Below are 10,481 nucleotides of genomic sequence, written 5' to 3' on the forward strand. Positions count from 1 at the left end.
AATATTGTATTAAAAGCTGCAACACTCATTAAAAAGGTAGATCTAGGTTACGTTCTCATTTTCCTGGCCACTACTGCAGCTTTGCTGATGCAAAGTCTTGAGACACAAGCTGGTATCAGTTCATGGGTAGAGGTTACTCCACCTACCAAAAGGAAGTGAGTAATAGTGGTGCGGTGTTTATTTGATGTTTTTCCAAATCTTTCATGTCATGAAATATCATTATGCAAAATGGATTAATGGATGGATGGATATTAGCAGAGGCCATCTGTTCTATAGGCTGTATGTCATGAGACATTATTCAGATAAGAGCCATCAAAGGGAGACATGTGTTTGAGGTGCGGTGTAGTGTGACACAGGAAGAGACAAAGTGATGTTTAATACTGTACCATGGCATATACAGTAATGAACACAAAATCTATTCAAATTAAGACACCTGCCATTATATTGCATAATGAAATTAATTCTAAGCAGGACCACATCAAGAACTATAACCATGTTGGTGAGGGGAGGTCAAAGCCTCTCTTACATAGTCAAAACTGAGCATTTATTGCCTTATTTAAAAAAATAAAAAAAAAACTGATTTGAAGTGTTTGTGAAGTGACGTAATCGAGGTAGCCAGCATGTACTCACCCGCAGGAACAAATGGATTCTCTTTGGCTTTTCTCAAAAACTTGGACTCGTTCTCTTCGTAGGCAGACATTGTAACTGGACATAAGAACACGTACAATCTGTAAGAGTTGTGTTTGTTTAGCATCTTAGCTTCAACATGCTCTTCGAGGTTCGTGCTAATGAACAGCACAGAGGTTACACATGAAGGACAACCGGGAGTCACGTAAAACATGGTCAAAATGTGAGGAAGACTGCCTAAAAAGGTCACAAGGATTATTAAACATAGAAACATACAAAACACGCGATCACCATTTTCATTATCGTACAGTGCGAGCCACAAACTTAACAATTAACAACAGAGGCGTCATTTATTCGTTGCGGTTACAGTAACCAATTGTTTCATATCAGTCTTACCTGTGTATAAATGTTAACGATGGTGAACTAAAAAGTGAGTCAAATAACCGGCTTTAGGAATTCCCCAGGTCCTCAACTCGCACGCACGTAGAAGGAAATGTACCGGCCGCTTTCGTGATGTAACTAGCAGCGCACGCAGAAGTGACGTCACATGACGCGTGAATTATGGTGCGTTCGAAGACACGAGTAAAAATGGTAAACTCTGTGGTGCGTTCGTTGACACCAGTAAAAATGTTAAACTCTACTATGGTAGGCTTCTTTGTTAAAAATTCAGACATCTATCCAATCATCCATTATCCAAACCATTTTACCCTTAAAAGTTATTCATGTCACACACTTGATATTTTCTTCATACATTAGCTCAAATCCTAATCAAAGAAATTCAGAATATTAGACCGGGATTTGAAGGAAATATGAAATCCTACGATTGGACGCGGCATCGCTTGTGCAATGTGCGCAATAAGCAAAGATAGTTCATTCCAACCAAGAAAAGTCCGGTAAATAGCTGGATCGTAAGGTAGCGTCCATTCATTGTCGCACTAATTACGGAGCCTATACGTTACTGTAAAATATATTGAATCATGTTCTCTAAACACTTATTTATACCGAGGTCGATGACCTGCAACATGTCTGTATTTGCTCTCGACTACTTGGAAAACAAAATTCACCGGTTCACTGTTCAAACGAAAACGGAAGCAAGTGGAAAATAACTTTATTATAGCTACTGTCTGTGGTGACGTAATTTTAGGGCTCATCGTTGGTATGGAAACCACAGGTTTAACAATGGCGATTTACGGAAATGTAAACGTGTTTCCATAAACTTTTATGCCCGTAGCATGTTGTAGCATAACCCTTTTCTATCTGTTTTATTTCTATTTTCAGAAGAAAGAAAGAAAATGAAAAACACGTCAATATGCACTTATTTTGCAATAACTTCCACAGATTTGCTTATTATTTTGGTGACAAAATAAAAAAACGAAATGAGTTTGTTACATTTTTAGAGAGACTTAATGGAGACCGCATAAACTGTCAAATAGTCTATGTGAAACCGATGAAATGACTGTACACAGATGTTAAGAGCTCGGAGAATGCCTGTATTGTGACGTGCTTCCATCAGGTGGCGCCACGTGTTCAGGGTAGTTAGTCGTCTGCTAAGTGGCATCTCCAAAGTTCCTGTTCACAATTCTCGACGGATATTGTTCCATTCAAATTTTGTCTTACTTTATTTGATGTTTTTAAACACTTGGAGAAATGTTTGCAAAAGACGATTTTTAAAAAAGCCCTGGAAATGTTCTTTTTCTGTTTCTAATGTATCAAGGCAATGGTTTCTGAAGAATGCCAGATGTTTTCCTGTTCGAGAATGTATAAAAATAAAAGAACTCTCTACGGATACTCACATAATATATATTGAGTATTGTAAAATGCCGTGGAACGCTGTGAGAGAAGAAGCACACTCTGCCGTTTGCTCTCGCTCTAACCAGACGACTTAAATACAGCTGCAAGTAACCTTTATGAGGTTTAAAAAAAGAAAAATGAAAAAAAGGCCTCCCGTGAGAGCTACAGTCAATAATGTGTCACGTTCATGAGGAACTCTTGTTTTTTTCCCCAATCTGCCTTTGTTGAGATAGTGACAATGAGCAACACTTGAATCATTCAAAATAGCAAACAGCTGTTTGTACTTGAACGGCTGTGACGCTGGATTTTTCCATCAGCTTGTAAATGCTGCGTTTAGCGTGACAACGAAGAAGGCAATAAGGAGTCTAATTGAGAGCAAATGTGGTTCTCGGTGTACACTGCGCTTGCGACCATCCATAAATGGAAGCCGGCTGAGTTCCGGGAAAACTGAAACCTATGGGAGGAGCCAAAACAGCATTTATACGCAGCAGCGTGTGGACCTTCACTCCAAAGTGTGCTTGTTCCGTCAGAGGGATCAGTCATGGGAGGGCTTGCGCTGTCGATCCTTGCCGCGCTCTTGACAGCGCTGTTGGGAGGGTTGTATCTTCTCGGGGTGTTCAGACGGCGGCGGCCCGGAGAGCCCCCGTTGGACAAGGGTCTCTTCCCTTGGTTGGGCCACGTCTTGGAGTTCCGCAGAAACACGGTGAAGTTCCTGCAGAGGATGCAGAAGAAGCACGGCGACGTGTTCACCATCCAGCTGGGCGGCTTCTACGTCACCTTCCTGCAGGACCCCTTGTCCTTCGGGCCGTTTGTCAAGGAGAGCCGGGAGAAGCTGGACTTCAACAAGTTTGCCAAGCACCTGGTGCACAGAGTCTTCGGCTACTGGTCGCCCCATAGCGAGCATCACCTCCTGCAGCAGTCGAGCAACAAGTACCTGAAGGGCGACGGCTTGGAGGTGCTCACGCAGTCCATGACGGCCAATCTTCAGAACCTGATGCTGCACCGGCTGGGCAAAGGGGAGCGAGCCTGGACGGAAGACGGACTCTTCATGTACTGCTACAATATCGTGTTCAGGGCGGGCTACCTGTCTCTCTACGGCAACGTGTCCCCAAAGTGCCAGGACGGCGAGAGGGCCAAAGAGAAAGACAGGGCGGAATCGGAGGCCTTGTTCTACAAGTTCCGTAAGTACGACCAGCTCTTCCCCAACCTGGCGTACGGCGTCCTACCTCCCAAGAGGAGGCTGGAACTGCGAGGGCTCATGGACTACTTCTGGGACGCCCTGGCGGTGCGCAAGGTGAAGACCAAAGACAACATCAGCGGTTGGGTGTGGGACATGCAGCAGGCGCGGGAGGAGATGGGCATGGATGAGGCCATGATCGACAGGTACATGTTCCTGCTCCTGTGGGCTTCGCAGGGCAACACGGGCCCGTCCGCCTTCTGGCTGCTGCTCTACATCATGAAGCACCCGGAGGCCATGGCGGCGATCAAGGGCGAGGTGGACCGGATCGTCCGCGAGTCGGGCCAGGAGGTGAGGCGCGGCGGGCCGTTGCTGAACCTGACGCGCGAGATGCTGATGAAGACCGCCGTCATGGACAGCGCCGTGGAGGAGACCCTGAGACTCTGCGCCGCCCCCCTTCTCACCAGGGCCGTGCTCCAGGACATGACGCTGAAGATGGCCGACGGCCAGGAGTTCCTCATCCGCAAGGGGGACAGGATGGCCGTCTTCCCCTACTGCGGCGTACAAATGGACCCGGGCATCCACCCCGACCCGACGGCCTTCAAATACGACCGCTTCCTCAACCCCGACGGCAGCAGGAAGACCGACTTTTACAAAGACGGCAAGAAGGTCAAGTACTACACCATGCCCTGGGGCGCCGGCGTGTCCATCTGCCCGGGACGCTTCTTCGCCACTAACGAGCTCAAGCAGTTCATCTTCCTCATGCTGGTCTACTTTGAGTTGGAGCTCCTGGATCCCGAAAGGGAGATGCCGGGGATAGACGTCCGGCGATGGGGCTTCGGAACCATGCAGCCCGACGCAGAGGTTCCGTTCCGATATCGACTCCGATATTAAAACGCCAGCAAAAACCAAGACTATTCCGAGGGCGATGCGATCACATTTACGGCCGACCGTTCTTCCGTCTAGATCATCCTAATCTTTGAGCAGGACATTTTTCAACGCATGAAATAAGTAGCGTACAAAAAGGTAGGCCTGATTTATTGCCATCCCCAAAAGCAGGCGCCTGAAAGGCAAAAGCAGCCACCACATGCTTACGAAGCTCATCTTATTTGCTCGTACTCCTCTCTCACTATTTTGCTTGTTTGGGAGGAAAAAGGTTTTGCCCATTGGTCAGACGCAATCCTGGCCGCGCCCGATTGCTACATCTGTGTCCACACGTCTGCTGCGCAATCAGGTTTGCCGCAGTTTCCCCGGTGGTTTATTTTTTGCCTGACTTTTCAGTGCCGCATTTAAATGTTCTTCGCAAGGCTTTCCTTTTGGGGAATCAAATTGAAGGCACCCCGTGTAGGCAACGCTGCAGACCGAATCATTATCGTGAGATGTAGTGCTTAGTGAGAGCATGCCATAAAGACCACGTTGCGCATTGCGGGCCGATCCAATATTGACCTGTTGAAATTCCGTGAGTTCGTTTCACAATGTTCGCACAAAATATGATTGCACCATTCAACTGTTAAAGATCATTTTCCCCTTCATGTGAATGCAATGCAATAATTTTGACTCGACATCAAGAAAGAATTATTTGCCGTATTATCTTTTTTTTTTCTGGTTTTAAAAGAGCTTCTACATGCAGCATATTTACATATTGAAAAAAAAAATGTGCTGAGTGATGGTCTCTTACGATACGATAAGATCAACTTGATTGTCCCAAATGGGAAATTTGACTTGGGCTCACTAATGTTGTACATTACAACACACCGAAAAAAAATGGCACATTCCTCAACAAAATAAGAGAATGGCCATGACACATATCGATGGGATAAAAAAAATCATAAAGTGCCGAGAAAAGATTGCACATAATTAATTGCACACATTGTCACATAAAATACATCATGAAAGGAAGTGAGACACAAATAAAATATCAAAGTGACCGACTCATATCCAGTATTTGTTGGGCATCGTATGTATGGTGAAACCAAAATGTCTACATATTCATCAATAGCGTATTACATCATATAGCAATGATCTATGGTTATGATGATGATGATGATGATGATGGCAACTGTATCTGCTTGTAAGTTTGAAGTGAAGGTCGCGTTGCGCGAACATCAAAGTCTGGGAAGGAGCACGTCGAGCCCTCTCGGCATGCGCGGAGCTGCAAGATACGCTCGGTGATGTAAAAGCACGTGCGCGCAACAATGCTTTTCTCGCAAAGTGTGAGAGCACTCAACGTGGATTTGCCTCGGAATTAAGGTTAAAATCATCATGGAAGAATGTATTTATTGAAAACAAAAAAAACCAAATAAAAAAGTGGGCATGAAAGCTCAATATAATGCTCGGAATTGAAACTGCCGGTAGTACGTGGTGCAACGTAATCGTTTTTCGCTTGTTTATTTTGGTCACATTCTTTGATGGACATGATGTGTGAAGTGTATACTCCTAAAAATAAAGTATGAAAAAATGCTCGTGTTTCATTGCAATGCTTGATGAGTGTGTGATGGTTGCAAGGACAAATAGAAATCCAATGCAATGCGCGAATGCTAGCCCTCAGCCCCATTCCAATCAATCTAATCAGATACAAACGAATAGTTCATGCTTCTCTATGCTCGACTTTTTTTTGTATTCCCCAAATAAAACATTCACTCACTTTGCTGAGTCCTTTCACGTTCATATAAGTGATACCAAGTGGAATTTTGGTGTACAAAATGTCCACTCGGGTTGAAAAACGAGTAAAGCGTGTCCAATCTCATAAAAGTTGAGAAGTCACGGCCTTCGAGAGAAAAGTTCACATGCACTGCACATTACTGGGCCTTCATCTGAAGCAAATGAAGGCCAGATGTTCTTGACGTACACATCGGGGAGATTCCGATAGTGTTGCATTTCACCACCGCACTGTGTCCAAGCTTCCATCTTGGAAGGAAAGAAAATCATAGTTTGCGGGCCTCAGTCTGAATCAGAGATGCTTAAGGCGATTTTTTTTTTTTTTTTAAATATGTATTAGATTTCCAACAGTGGTACCTCAAAGTTTCTACACAGCACTGGTCAAGCTTTCCATTAAGATCAATTCTGTTGGGAATACCTCGTTCTTGAGTCCAAAGTGTCGTCATCATAAAATATTTATTTCCTGCACAGAGCATGTTTTACGTAACATTTTAACATTCGCAACTGTCACGCGTTTATAAAATTAAACCAACCACAGCGCGTGATATAAAACATGTAGACGGTAACACAATGTATACCCGTTTGCCTCGCCAAAAAGTACAATCAGATGGACTCACATACACGACAAATCAAAGTCTTGTGTTGTTAAAAATGTTTTTTTTTTTTTTAAATCAGTGCTGAATGATACGGCGCTATAGTTTTTTTTTTTTTTCCTTTAGGTATTTTATACATCCATATTTGTCCTTAAAATGACATGAAATCAATAGCAATGTTCTTTGCTTTCTCCCTTTTGCAACAAAGTGCAAAGAACCCAAATAAATAACAATGAACAAAGTTTTCCAAACATTTACACATACCAAGAGAGAAATCTAAAATAATGATCAACCACACAACCAGTCCTATGAATCCAAATATTTGTTCACAAAAAGCACAGCACCATGTTTGTTCACAAAAACCGTTGCACCTAGCAAGGCTCCATTCAACTTTTTCTTTGCGGAGCAGTTTTGCTAATCAGTGACTTAACTCGAGGAGAAACCTTCTAATTTTAAGGAGCAATTTTTTGCAGGTTCATCCCAAAGAAATGAAGCAAGGGTTAGATTAAACAATTAAGAATATGACAGCATAACGAATGAACAATTGGTTTTGTTTTTCTATACAATCAACAGGTTTTATTCCTTAAATTCACGTTTTCGTGCACAGCCCCAAACTGTATTTTCTTGACCACAGACATTTTCAGTGGGGCAATTTGAAAGTGCAAATTTCACTTGAAATGTACCGGTCGTTTTTCTGAATGGACTGTGTGGCCTTTAGCTAAGCTAAATCGAGAAGGGAAAAAAAGGAAAAAAGGTCAGATCTGCTCCAATGTCATTTTGAAACATTTATTGTGCAAACCTCAAAAAGTCCAAATCAAAAACTCAGGACTCTATTGCGAAAACAGACAAATAACTTTCCTGGTATTATAAAAAATGTGTACTATGTTAATACTTTAATACTTTAAATAAGACACTTATTCAATTGCCTGCTATTTTGCATTTACAGCCAGACTGAGGTGAAAAGTGTGCTTGATCACCCAAGCACTTAATTGCGGTGTTCCACGATTATGTCTGTGTTAGCTTAGCTTAGCAATTAGCGTGGATTTTGTATCTTTCCTGGTTATCCCTTCGAGACGATACGAGTTAGAAGCGTAGCTTATTTGCCTCCGCGGAGATGATGATTACTGACATAGGAGCGACTCCGGAACTTGTTTCGCTGCACTAGTAGCCAACCGAAGCTCATTGCTAGCTAGCTGGTGTGGTGTGGCGTAAGTAGCACCAAGCTTGCGTCGACCTCCTACTACCCGCGTGTGGGTGAAGTGCGTCCATCCCAGCCAAGCTTTTCGGGACCATCTCAGCGGTTCAATTATCAGAAAAAAAAAAAAAATCTGTGATTTTCAGTTTTGCTATCGTACGTGTTTTGAAGGAATTTTGACCGATTATTTCGAGCCTAGGCACGAGTCACCTAAAATCCGACACAGAGAAAATAGTTCACAACAAGCGCAAGTCATTTGTCCACGTGTTGGACGATACCGGCTCTAACGGGAATTGGAACAGAAAACAGGAAGTATGCACGCACAAATACACACACACACACACAATTCTTTGATCCGTCTTGTGATGAAGTACTTAGCGTCCGGTCATGTCCAGTTGCTCTGTAGTAACCTTCTCCCATTCGGCATTCAGCCGAGGAAAAGGCACAACAGTGTTTCCAGTTAGTCATTAACGCATGATGTCCACACAGAGGTATGGCATCAATCCAGGTCAATGACAATCAGTCTGTATACAAGTCAAGCCTCTGTCACAAGAACACACCGTCTTACCGCCAGCTTTGCTTCTTTCCCAAATGCTGGTCGTAAAAGTTGTTGAATCATTTAAGGCAGCGCGCTTTGCGGTGGTTTATTTACATATTCCTCAACTTCAAACCGGTGATCGGCATCATTGCGTACGAGCCAATTTGTGAGGCAGTGAATGTTCGGAAAGACGTTTCCCGTCATATTTGAACTTGAATCACACCGTCATTTCCTGTACTCTCGTAATCTGCATATGCAATTGGACTTTGGCATACTGTATACGTTTATATACAGTACATCAGTAGATGCGTTCCAACAAGCCGGTCAATCTTTGGATTTGTTCTGGTATCTACTCACATACTGTATACAGTGTGTGTGTGTGTGGGGGGGGGGTATGTGTGTGTGTATATATATATATATATATATATATATATATATATATATATACACATGTATATATACACATACACCCCCCCCCCCACACACACACACACACACACAAATAGCTCAACACTATGCATAAACTACATAGTTTGGACTTCAACTTGTCACAAAATCATAGTCAACAACATGCATTGTCTAGCTTTTTGTCATTGGCGTTTCATAGCTGGACGTAACGCCCCAGTATCAAGAAGAGGTGACACATAAAGTCAAAAAAGAAGCGTGGCTGTTGTTTTGACACAATGTTTGACAAAAAGAGGAGTCAGGCTCCATTTGTGTCAACAAAAAAAACGTCCTCTGCGCCCGGCTGGGGGAAAAAATGCCTTTGACTATAACCTTTGGAAAACGGCCAAAGAAGCATTAACGACAAACAGAAACCACCCAGGATTGGTTTACCCAAGTCATTGCGCAACATTAGCGACTGAATGTTGTGCAATATAAAAGAGTCTGGGTTGAGATTTTTAGAGTGATGTTGATGAAATAAGACAACCCCACCATCTAATTGTGCTTTTTTTCATTGATTTAGGTACCAAATAGTTTTAGTGGCCTGGCCTTCGTCAGCTCCTATGTTTCAAGAAAGAAGACAAGATCAACGCTATAGCGCTATCAAGTGCAAGATTTTAAAAATAAATAGGGTCACTAAGTATTGTGTTTTCCCAACCAACTGTTCGACCAGCGTTCTTCCGTACGGCCATGCAGTAATATTGAAATCATTACATTGACAATAAGAATCAGAATGACCTTTATTGTCATTATGTTCACTGTACAACAAGAGTTGAGAGAATCCCCTATTAAGTGCAAATTCAATATATACAAGGTAAAAGGTTCTAAGGATAAACGATGCATAAGGTAAAAAAAAAAAAAATTCTTACTAGGGATGTAGCGATTCACTCAAGCCCCGATTCCATTCGGATTTTGATTTTCAGTTTCGATTCATTTTTTGAAAAATTGCTACCACGCTTGTCTGTGTGCACTAGTGTGGTTCTGCAGCCATCCACAAACGCAATACACAAGGATGTCTGGCGCAAAAGCATCATTTGATCTACACATTCAAAATGTGCTTTGCATCCGGAATGTAAAAAAAAATGTTTCAAGACATCATTTTCTAGATGAATTTAATCAATTCAATTTTTGATTAATCGAATCGATTAATCAATTAATCGAGGCAAATCCATTTTACCTCGATTTTCGATTAATCGCTAGAGCCCTAATTCTTACACGTAAACCCTGAAAGCTCATATTGAATGGACTTGGGGTGATTTGTCTTAATTAATGAATCCATTTTTGCAGGCATGAGCCCTCCCATCCACTGTGGTTTTGCCTGACTTCCCAAAAAAGGCATGAATGGAGCTGTAGTAAAAATCATTCATAAATCAAGTCACAGCCATGAAGGTGGTGGGGGAACAATGGGGGCCTTCACAGCGGACTGTTCTGCTCTCCTGAGAGTGCTGCCTGTACTTG

General features: G+C 42.8%; 3 protein-coding genes across 5 annotated transcripts in view; 1 reads left to right on the forward strand and 2 right to left on the reverse strand.

The window, feature by feature from the left end:
* Positions 1-10,481, reverse strand: part of LOC147141452 (coiled-coil domain-containing protein 13-like) — a 40,730-nt gene that overhangs the window by 12,252 nt on the left and 17,997 nt on the right. The window lies entirely within an intron of this gene.
* higd1a (HIG1 hypoxia inducible domain family, member 1A) overlaps positions 1-10,481 on the reverse strand; it is a 30,377-nt gene that overhangs the window by 1,895 nt on the left and 18,001 nt on the right. Inside the window, exons 1-2 of one of the 3 annotated variants that reach the window (XM_086042238.1) lie at positions 1,024-1,190; positions 631-705 (exon numbers count right to left, since the gene is read on the reverse strand). In XM_086042238.1, coding sequence (XP_085898364.1) covers positions 631-700 — 70 coding nt within the window. In that variant the 5' untranslated portion in view covers positions 701-705; positions 1,024-1,190. Of the gene's footprint in view, positions 1-630; positions 729-1,023; positions 1,191-10,481 lie in introns of those variants that run through there. The other 2 variants (XM_086042239.1, XM_086042240.1) reach the window with 2 other exon arrangements.
* On the forward strand, positions 2,918-6,055 carry LOC147141456 (7-alpha-hydroxycholest-4-en-3-one 12-alpha-hydroxylase-like). Its single transcript, XM_086043819.1, has one exon. The coding sequence runs from the start codon at positions 2,960-2,962 to the stop codon at positions 4,487-4,489; it is 1,530 nt and encodes a 509-aa protein (XP_085899945.1). The 5' UTR covers positions 2,918-2,959; the 3' UTR covers positions 4,490-6,055.

Source organism: Filicampus tigris, chromosome 10, assembly GCF_054856515.1.
Source record: "Filicampus tigris isolate MCC_2025a chromosome 10, RoL_Ftig_1.0, whole genome shotgun sequence".
NCBI classification, from domain to species: Eukaryota; Metazoa; Chordata; class Actinopteri; order Syngnathiformes; family Syngnathidae; genus Filicampus; species Filicampus tigris.

What these genes read in the sequence shown, in the direction of transcription:
- LOC147141456 (XM_086043819.1), top strand. Translation starts at nt 2,960, where the DNA reads ATGGGAGGGCTTGCGCTGTCGATCCTTGCCGCGCTCTTGACAGCGCTG.